General features: G+C 42.6%; 3 protein-coding genes across 4 annotated transcripts in view; 1 reads left to right on the forward strand and 2 right to left on the reverse strand.

The window, feature by feature from the left end:
* ttc7a (tetratricopeptide repeat domain 7A) overlaps positions 1–9,670 on the reverse strand; it is a 44,774-nt gene extending 35,104 nt beyond the window's left edge. Inside the window, exons 1-6 of the mRNA XM_070977589.1 lie at positions 9,526–9,670; positions 6,656–6,819; positions 6,320–6,488; positions 2,103–2,233; positions 1,182–1,306; positions 128–206 (exon numbers count right to left, since the gene is read on the reverse strand). Of these exons, the coding sequence (XP_070833690.1) occupies positions 128–206; positions 1,182–1,306; positions 2,103–2,233; positions 6,320–6,488; positions 6,656–6,819; positions 9,526–9,655 (798 nt within the window). The 5' untranslated portion in view covers positions 9,656–9,670. The remainder of the gene's footprint in view (positions 1–127; positions 207–1,181; positions 1,307–2,102; positions 2,234–6,319; positions 6,489–6,655; positions 6,820–9,525) is intronic.
* A 1,725-nt stretch (positions 9,671–11,395) lies between these two features.
* mcfd2 (multiple coagulation factor deficiency 2, ER cargo receptor complex subunit) lies at positions 11,396–14,399 on the forward strand. Of its 2 annotated transcripts, none has more exons than XM_070976828.1 (4): positions 11,396–11,513; positions 12,125–12,310; positions 12,436–12,595; positions 12,775–14,399. In XM_070976828.1, the coding sequence occupies exons 2-4, from the start codon at positions 12,129–12,131 to the stop codon at positions 12,904–12,906; spliced, it is 474 nt and encodes a 157-aa protein (XP_070832929.1). In that variant the 5' UTR covers positions 11,396–11,513; positions 12,125–12,128; the 3' UTR covers positions 12,907–14,399. The 2 variants fall into 2 exon arrangements, with proteins under 2 accessions (XP_070832929.1, XP_070832928.1); XM_070976827.1 differs by having other exon boundaries at positions 12,128–12,310.
* Positions 14,400–14,933: 534 nt separating this feature from the next.
* Positions 14,934–17,299, reverse strand: prop1 (PROP paired-like homeobox 1). The gene is made up of 3 exons (XM_070976972.1): positions 17,206–17,299; positions 15,961–16,190; positions 14,934–15,305 (listed from the first exon to the last, which is right to left on the reverse strand). Exons 1-3 carry the CDS (start codon positions 17,297–17,299, stop codon positions 14,934–14,936), a joined length of 696 nt encoding a protein of 231 aa, XP_070833073.1.
* Between the last annotated feature and the right edge of the window lie 1,525 nt (positions 17,300–18,824).

Raw genomic sequence — 18,824 nt, forward strand, 5'->3', positions numbered from 1 at the left:
AAATAATGAACACTTAGTAGCTAGTAATGCAAACTACAGTAGCTATTAGTGTGCGATGTGTGTGTGTGTGTGTGTGTGTGTGTGTGTGTGTGTGTGTGTGTGTGTGTGTGTGTGTATGACACCTCACCTTCCTGAAGCTCTGAGACCCTCGTGACTCCACCACCCTGAGCACCCTACGCAGTTGGTGAGCACCCTGCGCAAGATGACTAACACACACACACACACACACACACACACACACACACACACACGCAGTAGGCGTATATCAGTGTGATGTATAGATTGTGAAGGTGTAACACTGAAAAAGTAAATACGCAGAAAAAGAAGCTGACTGACTGATAAGAGAACTTTGTGAACAACAGCACTGATATTCTGACTGCACGCTGCTTCACATACCCCGGGGCTCGCCATATAAACAGTACAGACCTCCTACAGTGACTGGAGCAATGCACCTGGTTCCTGGTGTTTTTTGATATTTTAGAAACCTGATTTACATTGATGATGGTAGATATGAGAAAAAAAACTCTCAGTGTAATGCAATACAATTCAAAACAGGACAAACACCCTCCAAACTAACAATACAGTTGAATCAACACTTCTATAAAACAAAAACTGAACATCATAACCATCATGAAGGCAGCATTTCCTGCACGACTGCTGTGTTGCACTGCATTACTCTTAGCTAGGTGTACCTCATACACAGGAAACTGAGTGTATGAGACAGTTATTCAAACACCACTACGCTTTGTCTGAGTCCAAGAGCAACACTGCCACCTGCTGGTCACAAATTAAAATGCGTCACTGCTGCACGGAGGTCAAGTGGTGCTAAAAGCTTTTCCTTCATTTCTTCTCCCCCTCACTTTCTAAAACAGAACTAGATGAAAAGCCCAAGGTTCCCTCCATCACTGATGAAGATGAATAAGCAAAGACTGTGGCCTGTTGACATACTGCAAGGCCAAGTGACGTAATGTAAACACAGCTGGATAAATTCTGACTTCCAGTTTTTGAATAAGTTCAGAAAAGATCAGTTTGAGGAGATTAATTCTTTTACTGTTTTCCTTGTCTTAATAATTAAAGATGCAGTTGTATTTTCAGTTGATATTTCAGTAACAACTAGTGTGCATCATTGGTATCAAAGCTATATTGATATGCAGCACATTAAACAGCAGACACTCACTCACCCTCTGTGCAGCAGGCAGAGGTAAGCGCTCTGCAGTGCCGCCTGGATGAAGTACCCCAGCTCGATGTCTGCAGGTGGAGGAAGCAGACTGGCTTTGGCTATCTTGGTGTGGGGTGTTGTTACTACCTGAAAATACACACATAACAAAGTTTAGATCAGCTGTATTTAAACCATGAGGTAACCTTGTCTCAGAGTGAATGGAGACACGTAAATCAGTATGTCATGTTGTACAGATAACAGAAGAGGAAAAAGTATTCATTTCTTAAAATGAAGTAAAAGTAGCGATGAAAGGCAACATAAATAGAGCAAAAAATACAGTCAAAGAAAAAGTACTCCACGCAGAATGGCCTCTGTTATTGTAGAATGCATTGCTGTATTGGATCAGCTATTGATGCATTAAGGTGCTGTTAATCATAACTGTGCTATATTTACCTGTGCAATTTAATCTGTAAGAATGCAACATATTTCATAAAGTGACCACATGTTCTTTAAATAAAATCTTAATCTGAAAAGTAACCAGCAGCCATAGCTATGGGATATATAAAGTTGAAATATGAAGTTGCATATGATGGCAATATAATGTATATTTAAACACAAGCAAAGTCCATGTAGCTTAAATGTACTTTACACCACTGACTAACCATTAAATATAACTAAATACTAAACATTTCTGTCAAACGTCAAAGAACTAAAAATAAAACATACTGAAATAAACAGTGCTGGACACCATCAATGGAAATTAGTAAAACCAAATTTAAAAAGGCTAAATTGTAAATGCACACCCACAGGCAGGATCCACTGATGGACACAGAGCATCTCCTCTGACGAATGCTGACTAACAGATTTCTATTTTCAGTGCTAGTGACACTTCATGAACCCTGTGCACATGCATCATTCAGACTCTACACGTATACAAACACACCTTATCAAGCTCCTGCAGGTACGACAGAGCAGCATCGCAGGCCCTGAGGAAACAGGACAGACTCTCCTCTTCCCTCTCTGACAGACGGACACGAGACACTGCAGAAACTGTCTGGTGGTCCAGAGACAGACCTGGAACACAAGGACAGGCCACATGTATGCATTTGGTGAGTTATGGTTTACATATCGTGCAGGCGCTGTTAGCAGGTATACTGACAGCTAATGAAGCGAGCACATGAGATAAAGGAAATCATACCTACAATGTAATGATTACAATATAAAAATTGCAATTGTAATAATCATAAGAAATGAGTGAACATCCAGGGATCAGACTCTGACATGGTGGAATCTAACAAGTACCTGAGTGTTCATCTGAATAATGAATCTTTTTCAGTGCAGGGGGCACTACTGAGGAGCTGTTTTCACTCTGTGGTGGCACCACCCATCTTCTATGGAGTGGTCTGCTGGGACAGGGTGCGACTTAACACACTGGTTAATAAGTTGCCGACCATTGCCTTGTTTTCCTTCCTTTTACCTGTTATATTGTTTTCTTTTTACTGATGCTTCTTACTATTACATTATCACCTTTGCTGCTCTAACACTGCTAACTTCCCTGCTGTGGTATTAATAAAGGATTATCTTATGTTAGGCTTAAAGCAGTGTTTCTCAATTCCGGTCCTCAGGCCCCACTGCCCTGCATGTTTTAGATGTTTCCTGCTCCAACACACCTGATTCAAATGAGTGGCTCGTTATCAGGCCACTGCAGAGCTTCATGACGAGCCGATCATTTGAATCAGGTGTGTTGGAGCAGGAAACATCTAAAACATGCAGGGCAGTGGGGCCCGAGGACCACAGTTGAGAAACACTGGCTTAAAAGAAGTCAATAAATGTCTTAAATTAGTTGAGCAAAGTAAAGTATTCATTGCATAACTAGAAAGCTTTACCAAAATAAACCAAAATAAACAATGTTGACACAAAGTGGTTGCGTCAGTGCAGATATCATTACTGCTGTAATGCAGTGAGTGTTTCCTCTGTATGTTTTATAGTTTGGGGGACATTTAAGTTTCACTGTTGTCTATATTTAATATACAGCTATTTTGATTTCACAGCAGTCACTCCCTCGACTCATAAGAAAAATGCACGAATGAGAAAAAGGCAAAAAGGAAACAAAACAAATGCAACTGCTTTTAGTAGACCAAAGAATCTTAAACTGGTAGAATGTATCCTTTCATATGCTTTCCCCGTTTTCTCATATTGTGCTGTGCAGATGGATGCACTGAACAGGGAGGAAGAAGTGAGCACAGCAGTTCTGGTCCAGATGCCAGGTCTGACGTCCGTTAGCTGACTTATTGGTACAAATAAACAGAGTGAGCAGGAACATTTATAGACCACGGGGGGCCTGTTACGGGCTGCAGCCTCAGACCAGACGCCAGGCCTAATCAAATAAGCAGACGACTGCCAATGGACAAGACATCATCATCCAAATATTCACATCTAACTTCATTCCCACAACAGCATGCAATGCCTACAGAAAAATGCATGGGAAGGGGCTAAGCAAGCCCCAAAGGGTTTGATCTGTTTTCTCATGTAGCATGTGAGAGTTAGTCATAACAATCCACTGAAAACATCATTTAGTGAGGTTTAAAGAATGACAGGAAATCTGAATCTAACTGTTTCTCTTCAACTTCATGAGGTCATGTGTGATTATCGGGAAACAGGGGGTGTAATGACATGATGATGATCATGAGTGTGACAAGATTATCCAGAGCTCTAAGGACTATGGACAGTGTAATGTCCTGTATATGTGACCTTTATAAATGTTGGTATTCACTGTGTCAATATAGACAAAATACTTCAAGACAGTATCTGCCATGAAAAGCACATTTTTAAAGTGACCCTAAAATAATCTGCCATGATGAATCTGCATTTTTGGACCACAGACAGCTTGTGTCCATGTGTGACTGTGAGTAACAGTAAATGCTTCTTTGACATATGACTCACAATCATCAAGTTTTTAAAACGGCATCTGTGCAGAAATCTTCCAGTTCTGTTCCCTGAAGGGCTTCATGTTGTTCCTCTCCTCTGACTCTGTCCCATTTTAGACATTATTAGGTGTCGCCACTCAAGGTGTCCTCAGGAGAGGCAGCTGGAGAGAGAACGTCAAGGTCGGAGACAACTATGGGGCCAGCAGTGTCGTTCTCAAGATGAGGTTAAGACTCGAACAAACACACCAAGAGGTTATGGACACAACTCTCTGTCCAATCAAGCTGATGTTTTCCAGACGCGTAACATTCATTTCAACAGATTGGATTTCATCAGCCAGTCCACCTCCCTTCCACTTCCACTTCAAACGCCATACAAGGCCATAGTGATTTTAGGGCTGCAATAACTCCTAGCAACGGATTAGGAATGTGATCATCAAGGGGGTTTTTAGGGAGACATGCCAGTCCTCAGTACTGCCTCTGCTTTCTCAAGGCCCAGGCTGACAGGTAGGAGATGTGCTGTCAATGAGCAGCACTACAGTGGATGTCCAAACAGTGTGACAGGTAGCACAAGGCTCCGGCTGACATGCTGGGGGGTGTATGAAGCCCATGGTAGCTTCTGCACTGGAAGAAGAAGACCACACTACAGGCCTGCGCTCTCTGAACAGAGGTACGACAGTGATAGTCCCACATATAACGAGTCAGTCAATTAATCATCTGTGTGTGTGTGTGTGTGTGTGTGTGTGTGTGTGTGTGTGTATTACTCATATTTTAGGGACATAAATCTGTTCACACTGTGGGGATTTGCCTTCCTTACGGGGACAAAACGTTGATACCACACCAGACAGTCACACACAGACACCACAATGTAAATCATTCAATTTTAGGATGAAGACTGGGATTAAGGTAAGGGTGAGGTAAGGTTTAGGTTAAAATTAGGGTTAGGATTAGGATTAGGCAAGTAGTGGTTATGGTTATGGTTAGGGGAAGTCTCCAGGAAATGAATGTAGGTCTACAGTATGTAATGTCTCCAGAAATGATAGAAACGTGACTGTGTGTGTGTGTGTGTGTGTGTGTGTGTGTGTGTGTGTGTGTGTGTGTGTGTGTGTGTGTGTGTGTGTGTGTGTGTGTGTGTGTTGTTCTATGACTTTGTGACTCACTTTTGAATTCCTTTGTAATGTCTGGGGTCCATTTTTGCTGGAAGAAAACACCCTCTTCTATGTTGTAAATGTTAGTGGCAGCTCATCAGTTTATAGCGATAATGACTTCAAACTACTTTTTTTGGCCTCTTGGGGGCAGTGTAGGCTGTAAACACGGACAAAGTATCACCCCATGGTTGATATAGCTAACTTCTTAGCAAAAAGTTGCTTATTTACTCATTGAGCAGATCTAAACATTATCATTTGGAGTCATGTTTACAGCCATCTGAACGGTGATAAGTCCAATATTCACTTTAGCTTTTAGCTCTGTTTTGTTCTCCACCAACTCCTGAGGGAAATATCTGGCTCTTCAGCTGCTGATTGTTCCAAAATGTTCACCATCCAGTCGCTTACTGAGTCTGTCTGCTGTTTGGAGCTGAGCTGGTTGTGTGCAGTCTGTTTATCTGTGACGACTCGTATGAGAGCAGTGAAACTGTGCAGAAACATTACATTGCTGAGAGTAAATCCAAAACAATGAGCTGGAAGACACTATGAAGCTCCATAGAGCTGAACTGCAGAGGTGAGTGATACATATATGTGGGTTTGTCTCTACCAGCTACCTGTCACAAACAGTCATACAATCCATAATAATTATTCAATGATTAATAATAATTGATATAGAAATATTGATTAAAGCAGTTTTAAATTAAAGTCTGTGCCCAAAGTGCACCTGAAATGTTGGTAGTAACAGGAAAACTGTTACAACACAACACAATGTAAACACTGTGGGTCAAACTGAACGTGTAGGTCGCTCTGTTTGGTCACAGTTTGGATCATGACTTGACCGTCCTTTTCTCCTCTAAATAAATTTGGCTAACCAGGAGGTTGTTTACAATCTGAATGATCATCTATCTGTGTTTTGACTGACGTCTGACTTCGTCTTTTAGCAGCGTGGCCATGGATGTAGATCTTAGCAATGGATTTGGTGAGTACAATATTCTTATTATGATTGCAATGATGGAAATATACTATGAAAATACAGCCCAAGTTATAAAAGACTGGATTTTCCCTTTAATATTTCCAGAGGCATCTGGTACCTTTAATGACAAAAGCCTCAGCCAGCAGGCGGAGGTGGTAGGTCGGCTGGTCGTCCCTTGTCAGCTCCTCCAGTCCCACCCTGGCACACATTCCCTGGGCGTCCCGGTAGCGACCCTGCACATAGTGCACTTTGGCCATGAGAAGCAGAGCCTCATTCAAGTACCTGGGCTGGAGGACAAGAGGAAATAAATGGGTTGGCAATAACTGAAGCATGTTCTGTATCATAACAGTTTCAGTGCATCCTTCATTTGGTTGAAATAAAGAAAATAAGCTATAAAGAGGCAGAGAGGAATCTCCAACTATAGGATGACCTGAAGGACCCAGGTTAGACTGACTGTAAGGCGGCCTCGGCTGAGGATGGTGTTGAGGTGGCCTTTGGCCCGGCACAGTCCGGGCTGGGTCTTGTCCATCAAAGGTGTGGAGCTCCGTAACAGGTCCATGTTTTCCTGCAGGCACTCCTCGAGCAGCGCCTCGGCCATCAGCAGCGTCCCGTAGTCATCTAAGGGGTGCGATTGAGAAAGTTGAACAACAACAGTGAACTGAGTTTGTTGGAGTGGGTGAGTTCAGGGTCACGGGTCATTTGTTTCTGTAGCCAAAGCAAACCTCAGGCAGTCCATTAAAAACAGCATTTCCCACCAGTTCAGAGAGAGGAGTGCAAATATGCTACAGTCCTGAAGTCTATTTAGAAGCTACAGTTTCCAGTTCCCTCATACTTTCCTTAAATAGCTTCAACGGTGTAATCATATGATAAGCACTCCACATCCACCTCCACTGAATCAAGATAAGACTAAAGTTTACTCAAAAAGTAAACCAGCTCTGTGTAGACTGGACCCTCAGTGTCCAGTAGTAAACGGCAGCTTTTGTGTACACACACACACGATTAAGGCCTTCCTGTTTAGCTTTTTCATTCTGTGTGTCTCTGTGTTCTGACGCCAACTCTGTGAGCAGTGTTTATGTCCTGATACACTTGACATATTTGCAAGTTAGTTTTATCAGCACAGCCAAGGCTAAACTATCAGTGAGGGGAAGGTGAGGCACACACAGCAGCACGTGTCTCAGACCCATTTCATGATTTCACACAAGCTGAAGCCCAGACTTTGGAAAGAGTCAGTATTGCAATTAAGTAACCACGAGGTAACAGTGTTGTTGCACAATTTAACAGAAAATATTTTCATTTTTTTATGCAAGAAAACCTCTACGGTGATATTTTATGAAGCTCCTGAAGTGACTACTGAAGTACTGTGGAGCTCAATAGTAACTCTGGGGAGTTACTATTGGGTCACAAAATTAGCAACTAGCTGGTGAATAGTGAGCATTTAGCAGTTTAATGAGCTACGTGTTTCCCTCAGACGTTGGTGGAGGCCAAAACCAGAGCTAACAGTACAGTGAAATTTGTACATTCAGATGGACATAAGCGAGAGTCAATGAAAGCTAAAAATGAATGTAAATAAAACGTTAGGCATATCATGTTAAAAGGTGATGATATAAGTATGTGTATACCATACACTAATCAAAATGCAATGTCCTGTGTCCACATTGCATTCTGGGTTGTATACTGCAGGTGGAGAAGTTGGTGCAAGGTGGTGTTCAGTTGGTGGTGTTCAGTTAGAAATACTGAGCTCAGTCCAAGTCCTGCAAAACCCCTCATCTAATTTTGACCAAATACTAAACATTCCTTGGATGATTCATGCAATTTATTGAGTTAATTCATCAATATATATATATTTTTTCTGTGAATTTTATTTCCTCATATGTGCTCGTGCTTGTAGAACTCGTCAAACAGCACTCAGCATGTTTTGTTAGACCTTAAGGACACACAAAATACAGTTTGATTACTGGAATCAATCGTTACTGCGCTACAAAGTGTTCTAACTGTAGAATGTAATTTCGCTCAGACATGACCTCAGCTTCCTAAATGGTAGCTGCTGGTGTGAATTGATGGATTTCTGAGAATAATGAATAGCTTTCAGCAACAACCCTTTGAGTCTGACTGACTCAAACCGTCAGACTACTCCATCAAAACCACCCCATCAAACTCAAATAAGCCCACCGTAATCACTGCACCACTGAAGTTATCCACCCTAAAATACTTTAGAGTTTTATAGTATAGGTCAGCTTTTAACTCTGGGTTGAATTTACCTGCAGTGAAGTTCCTCTGTCTCTAATCTGACTCTCCTGGTGCACCAGGCCTTCCATGCGCACTTCATGTCACATCAGCAAATGTGAACCGTGCATACACAGTAATACCACATTGATTTAACACTTCAGTGCATGTGCAGGCAGGGAGAAACTGCTGCTCTGCACTATCAGCCACTTATGGGCAAAATGACAGCAGACTTGCAGTCAAGTCACCTGAACCCATATTTACTCAGCTAAGGCGAGAGGTGGAGGCAGGAGCATTAGTGACCTGCCAAAGTCATGCTTTATGAGGCAAATAATAAGTGTGTTTGCATTTCCTTGAGCACATGTGCAGTGTGGAATGGTTTCAAGGATAAAGGCAGGCATGGATACAGCAAATGAATCTGTCTAGTGGGCTATGAGGTGGGTTAGCAGTGTGGAGGGCCATGCAATACCTCTGATCATGTACACAGCTTTCATTGTGGATACTTTAAACTTCCAGGGAGTGACATTTTATTGTTGGAGCCATCCAGCAACCCCTCTCTGACCCCTGGTCTGACCCACCGGGACAACTTAGTTTTGTTCTTATTATTTGTGGAATAAATTTATTGAGGAAACCTTTAAAAAGAGTAACTCACTCTGTCTTGTTGAGAGTCCAAAGTCCAACTTGTGTGCAGCACAGCCCATGCACTACAAGAAATATCCATCCAGGACAAATACTTTCTTTCTTACTGAGTCTTAAAATCATATGTATAATATCTTTTTTCTTTTCTTTTCCTTTTTTCTACAAATTAATTCAACAAATCTGCAAATGTCTTGACGACATATAAACGAGATACAACACGTTTACCAAGGATTTTCCTCACACTCAGTGACATTTACTCTGGAAACAACTTCCTGAAACTTGGAAGTGGAACTGAAGCAACTTCGTGGACCCCCTCAGATTAACCAGGAGATGTGATCACTGAACCCTGTGAACTTTAGTCGATGTCTATACTTTGCAGTGTGCTGATCAGAGAGCAGTAAAAACAGTCAGGAAGCGACAGCAGACACTTGAGCTTCATTCCTCCAGGTGCGGACCACTCACCGTCTTCGTGGAACCGCGCAGCGTGCATCTGGTCGATGATCGCAGGCATCTTGTCCCACTGGCACTCGGCCCGGTACCGCTCCAGCTCCGCTTCCAGCCGGACTTGGGTGAAGGAAACCCGGGATGCCATCGCCGCTCTGTCCCGGTGGTGACTGTATTCCCCGGACACGATGGGAGTAACTGCAGACTGCCAGGAGAAATAAATGTGTAATCTTTGCGTGCGGAGGGGTGGGGTGTGGGTTCCTGCTGAAAGGTCATCAAAGACACAGCGCAGAAGTAAATACAAGAGGTTTTATATGACATGTGTCATTGCTAGGATGCTGTTGTTATTATAGGAACTAATTCATTCATTTATTTTATAATCTATTGTAGGCCTAAATCTTAATTTATCAAAAAGAAATTCAACAATATTCACAAATGAAACTTTTCCAGTGTGAAGCTTCTTATTTCTTTACTGTCATCTCGCAGCGCTTTAGACTGCATATAAATTATAATGCCTACTATTATGCTGAAATAGTCTTGTAGCACTTTGCAATGCATTAGTAACTCCTGACAGCATAGGTGCCTTTTTTGTGAAGGCACTGTGGCATTTTGAGAGGGCTTGATCTGTAGCTGTTAGCGGAGTAAATGGAAAGGTGCCCTGCTCTGCACAGCCTCGTCCTTAATCTTTCCCGTTAACACTTTAAATGGATCAGGGAGGGTTTAAGAAACAGCCATGCAAAGAAAGCTGTAGGCCAGCAGCAAAGTGTGCAACCCAAAAGAGACAGCTGCGTGCATATAAAGTGCTGTTTTCTTATTTTAATAGTGTTCATTTCATTAATGACTTTACTGAAGAAAAAAAAAATCCATTTGTAATTGCTTGGCTTGCTCCCTGATCTGGGTTCAGGCAGGCTGACGCTGGCTTACCTCCTGGCTCAGTTACAAAATAATACATCTGTCAGCTACTGCACTTTGACATGGAATTGCACTGTATCAAACACTGTGGTGCACAAACTGATGGATGCACTCGGCAGAGAAAACTACAAATATTTTGCTTTCAGTTCACGCCAAGCAGCGGACGGAGAACAAATTGAAGGGGTGAAGGGAAGAATTCACATGAATCAGTTGAACAACAGTTGGAATTGGTTCTATCCACCACAGCACAGCGTAGAAATAGGGGGGAGACAAGGGTCACTGACTACTGAGGGGTTTTACTGAGAGTCTACATCAGCTACTTTATGACATTTAAAACAACCTCAAGCCTCCTGAACAGAGATTTAGCAGCATCATTTTCTCTCTGGAAACTTGACATTTGCTTGACACAAATCGACGCTTCGGTGGTCTCAGCTGACTTCACTGAGCTGCGGGTCCAGCGCTCCAGTCAGTGGCAGTCTGACAGCAGAGCGGCTGCTTACTGCCCTGTGACGTCACACAAGCGTCGTCAAAGACTCATTTTCTCTGCCGAGATAAATCACGTCCTGAAATATTTTGTCTCCTACAAAGTGCCAGGGCTGCTCTCAGACCACAACGCGACATTAGTATTTTTGCGAAATAATTTAAACGTTAGCTTGTGTCGGTAATAGCTACGTTATCTAAGGGGCTTTGCAACTTAATACGATTTCCCCCGGCGTACAGCCACAGTATGAAACAGGAAGTATGCATTTGTCACCTACTCAAATGCATTTTTAGACGTTATCCTCATAAATTTGTCTTGCTATTACGTTAAACATTTTGTTGTAACATATGCGGAGTATAATACAACAGCTAGAAGTCCCAATCTAGCCTGTCTGGCTGGTGTCTTGGTGAATACGGACGTTGGTGCAGTGAACTCTCTAACTTCGGTTGTATACGCTCTGATAACGTTAACCAATGAGAATGAGCTGTCGTGTCCAAGCGGGGCTACGGCAAGCCACATGGTTCGTAACAGCTTGACTTAACATTGTTGTCAATCAACTAAGATAACAGCGTAACTGTGCACGGAGTCAAGTGAAGATTCTAATTATTTTCAAGTAAGTATGAAAATAACATTTCAAATAAATATATCAGTGAACGTCTTGTATGTCTTGTGCGTTAAATAGGCCATGACATTTCGACGCCGTCCTGAAACGAAGCTTCATGCTAGCAAATCATTTTACAGCCTTTTTGCTCATGTTTCCGTGCATAATGTCTCTCATTTAACTAAGAAAACGTCAGTAAGTCTAACGTTACATGTAGCTCCAATGTGATATTTCCACGTCAAAGAAATATCGCCACTGAGCCCATCGGTTTTCTCTGTTAGTGAATGTGTTTATGCCTTCACTATGTTTACATGTATGAATTTGAATGTATCTCACGTACATCATTGTGATTTACAGCCGTTACTTTACTGACTGATGTCTCCTCTGTTGGCAACATGACGTAGTTTTCCCAGAAAGCCTGAGGAAGACTGAATCACAGAGTGCTGAAAAGTACAGAGAAATATATAAATGTCCTTTTTATAGAGTGGGCATGTCAGATGTGATTTATAGAGCAACAATATATATACAACAATCAGGTCTTTAACTAAACTTGCTGCCTCTGTGTGTGTGTGTGTGTGTGTGTGTGTGTGTGTGTGTGTGTGTGTGTGTGTGTGTGTGTCCAGCAGAATGAAGAGAAGTAGGTGTAGTGTGCAGTGGGGGGCTCTGCTCCTCCTCCTGTCCTCCTCTGTGCTGTGTGTTCACTCACAGGTGGAGTCACAGCAGCAGCAGCAGCAGCAGCCGATCGTGGGAAGCGCAGCTCACGTACCCGGCCACGGGCGCCTGGACAAGAACATGGTCCAAGACAAAGAGTGAGCCATGTCTCCGCATCCAGATACACCAGCGCTGCACTTGCATGATTCAGCACGTGTTTGCACAGAATGATGAACTTTGAGCGCGGTCAGCAGCGCTTTTTGACTCCTCTGTTGTCTTCCAGCCACATCATGGAGCATTTAGAGGGAGTGATAGACAAACCGGAGAATGACATGACGCCGCAGGAGCTGCAGCTGCACTACTTCAAGATGCATGATTACGACGGCAACAACCTGCTGGATGGACTGGAGCTCGCCACCGCTATCACACATGTACACAGAGAGGTGTGTGTGCATAAATATCTATTTTTGTCCTCTTAGATCTAAGCATAATCATATGTTACTGTCTCCCATGTCTTGTGAACTTTGATGTGATGTGACACAGTTTTTATACAGTGTCTAAGTTCCTAATGAATGTCTGTTGTTGCTGCACATGAATGTTTTTCATCTTGTGTCTTTCTCAGGAGAGAGGAGAGAACAGCCAGCCAATGAGAGAGGAGGACCTCATTGCTCTCATTGATGATGTTCTGAGGGACGATGACAAAAACAATGACGGTTATATAGATTACGCAGAATTTGCCAAATCACTGGAGTAAGATGTCACCTGAGCGCTGACGTCCTTCATGTCCACAACAACAACAAGGAGTCTGTAGAGGGGAGAGGTCAAACTGAGAAGCTGCCACCGAGCTGTGTAGAGAACCACCGTTTATCAATCAGGGTTTTGGTAATTGGTAAAGTTTGGGAAATTTTTTGTATTTTTTTCATGTAATGTCCAAGCTGGTAGCATCAAACCTGGTTAAGATGATAATGTAAAAGAAAGAAAAAAGAGGAAATGCCCTTTAATATAATTAGTGTGACTCTGGTGTATGTTTACACTTGCAGTGACATTTCTACCTGTTTTTGTAGACTCCTTGAAATCATGCCATTTATAAAGGATCACTTCACCCAATGGCACCAACAACAGCTTAACCCTTCATAGTACCTAACCACGTTTGATGAGGTTAAAGGTCTCTACGCTGACTTCTGACAAAAGCCTATCCAATAAAATCCCAGTCCTTTCACTGGGGATTGTACAACTACCAATGAAAACTGTCCTCATGGAGGTCTGTGTATTGCCCACAGTGACCTGCGTGGCAGCTGGAGGGGAAAGTGACAGCATGTTTTTGTGATTTTTGGTAGTTTTGGGTGAATTGACCCTTTAGTACACTCACTAGTGTGTGTTCTTCTTTTAGTGGTGCTACACTTAATCCACTCTGGTGGCCCAATAACATGTAAACAGACTGTCATGACTCTGTTTCACTGTGTGCGCTGTGCACACTGCTGTGTGATTCTCAGCATGGTGGACCAAATGATTCCTTCTGTGAATCCATGTCATTTGCTGTTAGTGATGAGGATAAGTCAAACGGGTCGATCTCATCACTCAGGTGGCCTTGACTCGCTCAGATGAACAGTGTATGGCGCAGAAGTTTATTTTGGAGAGAAGCTCGAGGTTACAGCACAACGTTGAATGTTTCCAGCAGAGACTCCGTGCAGCACAGTGGCACATTAGTGCCACACGTTACTTTCTGAGGTATTCGCTGTTTTCATGAAGATTGCATTTATATATGAGCCAGTCGCCATCATCTTCACTGCAGCTGGTCAGGCAGCAGATACTTGACATGAATCTAACGTCATAGAGTGAATGTAAAGCAGCGCAGTACTGCTGATTCTCTGTCACTGGATAAGCTAGACTTAAAGCACACTGGTCGATGCCGCTGCCTCTGCAGCTGTTTTAAAGCCCACTTCACGGGTTTCCAGTAAAGCACTTATTATAAACCATTGAACACGTTTGCTTCAACTCATTAGCTGCCTTTAAAACAGATATGGATCAATCATGTCAGTTCTCTGTGTGTTTCTGCGTTTGTTGAATCCATCTGTGATTCTTTCTAAAGTTTGATTTTGTATGGAGGAATTCTATATTTTTGCCATCAGTATTGACTCTTCAGTGAATTCAGGTTGTTAAATGGAAATGTATTAAAAAAAAATATTGCATAACAGATGCAACTGTGTTGTCTCTGGAGTGTGAATTAAAAACTAATCTACAGATTTTGACTTGTGATGTGTTTATTCATGAATCGTGGTGTGCATTCATGAGGTCACATTTAAAGCACGCTGCAAAAAAATCTATTTGTTACACGCACTGAAAAGACTTTAAGGCAAGTAAGTACTTACAGTACAGTGAGTCGCTCTAGGAATAGTGTAGATTAACATTTGCCCTTGCATTTTTAACATGGTCTGCAGAATAATACGTGAACCAGATAAAAAAAATGAATGTGTGTCAACTAATAAAAATACTATTAGCAGTGGATGTTGAGGAGAATGATGCTGAAAGTATATTTTCTTCTGTATGGATTCATATAAGAGTCAAAAAGATTCTGAGCTTGTGAAACAATGCTCAGCAATAATTTGAACACCTGTATATGAGCCTCTGTAAACCCAGGAAAAGCAGAAAGTGAATGTGTAGAGAAGAGCTGTTGAGGATGTCAAAATGTAACCTAAAAGGAGCATGAATGATCTGCAGGTGGACATTTAAAAACCATCTACATGTAATATGTGACATTTCCAAACCGGCCTCAGTTACTTCTTAGCTCCAGTGAGAGGCCGGCTCCAGAGGCTGCATGGAGGCCAGTGAGAACATGGGTGAGGTGAGGTTGCTCCTCAGCGGGTTGTACCAGTCTTCATGCTGCCGCTGTGTGGCCGGAGGTGGTGGGACGCTGGGGCAGGGGCACTGGCCGACCGGGCCTGGGTGGCGGGAGTACGGCCCGGAGGGCAGCATGGGGGAGAGGCGGGGGATGTGAGCCAGAGGCTGGGTGTAGTACTGTCGAGCCATGCTGGACGGCTGGACGTGCATGCCTCCCAGCAGCGCCCTGTGGCCCGGCATCACACCCACGGGGAGAACTTTCTGTGAGGCCCGCTCCTGCTTCCGCTGTTTGGCTCTTCTGTTCTGAAACCAAACCTGTTGAGACGAAGACAGGTCAGGGACAAGCAATACCAGGAACACCTGATGATATGCTATTCAAATGGATGGATTCAGCCAGTGGGACAACACTGGTGGTCATTAGAGAATCCTTTGTATTTGTGTGGCATCATCTTTGTGTGCATGGTTGAAATTCAGTGTTTGGCATGTATTCAGGGAAAGTGAACTAAAGCATAAACAGGGTCTTAAGTAAATACATAAATTGTCCAACTCTGCCCACATTTCAAAATAAAATGCACAATATCATCTTTGTTTTCCTTGGAAACTGAGCACTGTTCCCCCATGTTTGCTCAGCAGGTGTCAGTGAAACTGACACGATACACTCCAGCATTACACATCGCTCAGTAACGGAGAACAGGGATGAAGACAATGACAACATAAGTCAAAGTGCAAAGTGATATCAAACACAATAGCAGTGATATAAGAAAAGCAGTAAATTTTGATTGACAGAAGCTGGAACCAGTGACATTTTTTGCTTGATACATGGAAATTACAATAATCACAATTTGGTTTTATAGCACAGCTGTTATTCATTTTGTTTTCTTTTGTCACATTTAGTTATGGGTTCTATTATACTGCCATCAATGAGTGTGCGAAACACACACTCACTCTTTGAATCTGGAGTGTGTCCCACCTGAATGCGAGCCTCGTTGAGCTTGGTGATGCGGGCCAGCTCCTCTCTGTAGTAGATGTCAGGATACTGGTTTTGTCCAAAGGCCACTTCCAGCTGCTCCAGCTGCTTGTGGCTGAAGGTGGTGCGGTGGCGTCTCCTGGCTGCCGAGGGGTAGGCTCTGCTCCGCCTACCAAGGCTGACGGCCATGGAGGTCTCACACATTGACGCCTTCTTCACCGACTCTCCTATATCTGTTTCCCAGGGGGAAAAAAACAGTTTGAGACTTTGCATGTTGATGCTGAAAAGACTTTTTTTTTTTTTTTTTGGAGACAATTCTCCAGCTCCTGTTTCTTGGCTTCTTTGGCACGACAGAAAAAAGTGTCCTGAACTTGTAAAGGAGCATTTCACCAATGACTGTCTGAAAAAAGAGGGATTACACTGACTTTATGGTTCCCACTGCCATCAGGCAACCTGAGAGCCACAGAGGTTTAGCTGCCAAAGACAAGCTCGTGAGAAAAAGATACCAGAAACTGGGGGATTTGAGCAAGATTATTAGCACAATCACTAACAAAGTGACTAATCTGACAAATTGGTGGATGGAGCTGACCTTGTTGTTCACATCATGGTGTGAGAGGAGAGAGAGAAGAAGCTGATGATGGGTATTTAAATGACATTCTTACTGACTTCTTTTCTCTTCAGAATTTTGACCAACTCTCGTTAAATATTCATTATATTTGATCAAAATATTTCTCTTACAGTAGTTAGCTGGATTTCTTTAATTTAATGACATTGGTTATGCTAAGCTTTGAATACTATTATCAAGATTTTCCATTGCTAAATGCCAACTTGGTGATCAATACTCTCTGAGGATCAGACTAACAGAAAAAGGGCTAGATATTGAGTTTAAAAGCAGCTAAGAGACAAAATTTTGTGCTGTCATTCAGTCTCTAAACTAATATTGTTAAATTGAACAATTTTGTTGTCAAAGAAATTCTGTATGTGTTTAAGCCTGAAAATTGTGTTCAATTAAAAGCCCTTATAAACAGCTTTTAGACCATCACACAACACTACAGCTCTACTAGTTCAATTGTAGGAGACCAACGCTGCCTTAAAGTGAGTGAAATATTCAATTTATAAGAATTTTTGTGGAAAACATGCACAAGTTCAAACAAAGTAACATTTATTGCAGGTCTGTGAAACTCCATCATTGGTCATTTTGGACTGATAATAACATTTACATGCAGCATTGTTGTTTTTTGGACTCACCTGCACTGGAGCTGACAGTAGCCATGTCAGAGTAAACCTCTGCACAGTCCTGGCGGCTCCTCACTGCGTCTCCTGCTACCTTCACCTGGGCCATCGCTGCAGGTCTGCTCGCTGACGGGACGATCTGCAGCCTCTGATCCCCCAACACTGACATGACTGACCATAAAGCCACAGGTCGTACCCAGTGCCCCACCCACCTGGCTTACCCTTACCTGTGTGTGTCAGGAAGCACAGCAGAGTGGTTGCTCAGAGCTAAGGATTACTAAACCTCTGCTTCTGCCTATGTGGATTTCTTACATTTTCCAGGGTGTCTTAGTAAAATACCAAGAGAAGAGGCCATAATGTGTTGCTCTAAGACTATACTGGGTTTATATGGAAATACGCATACATAGACAATCTTATGAAAACACTGGGATGTGCTAATGATCTAGACTTTCTCCGTTTTTAGTCATAGGTAAGTTTTTGGTTGTTGTTGCTGCTGTTGTTTATTCAACAGTGCAACCCCTGTGACTGAAAAACAAACAACAACTGAAGAGAGAGAACAGTCTGCAAATATACATCCATCTATACTGTAAATCAATCAAGTACAGTGCTGTACTTAGGTACAACTCTGGTGCACTTGAACTTTACTTCAGTCAGTGTCTTTTTTTTTTTTTTTTTTGCTATTTTGTTCTTCTGCTCCACATTTCAAAGGCAGATATTGAACTTGTTTCTCCACTATGTTTGTCAGTAGTTAACTTTCTCAACTAGCTCACTGACACTAAAATTCTATGCTTTTGTAATGGTTGAACAATAACACATACGATACATGACAATATAACAATATTCTACTGCATATGTAGAAGCGTGTTTTCTGCTCACATACATGTAAGTGTTCACAACTTTGGGATTGTTCTAGGCACAATTTCACTGAAACATTAAAGGACTGAAATTCTCATTGTTTTAATTCAGGCAGTTCAGGTGAGTCAGTTTTTATGCCTTTTACTAACAATGACAACTGAGTGAAAATTGTTCTTTGCATTGGACCTGATTAGTTGCTACTCTCACTGGTGTGTTTTTGTAGATTGGCTGGTAAGATGCAACTGCCTATGTGGCCACTAGGTGGCTCTGTTACATCAAGCTGTGTCACAGAGACATACAAAAAGCTGAATGTGAAAATCTTGCATGTGCAAAAAGCAGAATCCTCATCTATCTATATTTTGACCCAGGGGTGGTTGTGGAGACTATCCAGCTGGGTATATACTCTCCAGTCCACCAAGCCCAACCCCTCTCAGGTCATATATTTGTTTCCCTGCGTCTTGACTGACAGGGCACCCGGTCGGCTAGTTTAACTCAGATGAACTCCTGCGTAACTTCCCAGGACCCCAATTGCTATCAGTAGTTCCAGTGATGCCAAACTCAATCTAGGCCAAGACACTCAGGAGTGACCCCCTCACTCTGGACTGGGTACTAGGAAGAGACCCACTAATGTCCCACTCAGCACTGAGTCATGACAGGGCACCGTGGAAGGCAGCTCACATAGTTGGAGAGCAGCAGCTGGCTTTTTATCAAGACAAGACAGAGATTCATCATGGACTATATTTGTTGAACAATGCTATTTGCTTATGTGAGTTTGTCCA

The sequence above is a fragment of the Chaetodon trifascialis genome, chromosome 13 (genome assembly GCF_039877785.1).
Source record: "Chaetodon trifascialis isolate fChaTrf1 chromosome 13, fChaTrf1.hap1, whole genome shotgun sequence".
NCBI lineage: Eukaryota > Metazoa > Chordata > Actinopteri > Chaetodontiformes > Chaetodontidae > Chaetodon > Chaetodon trifascialis.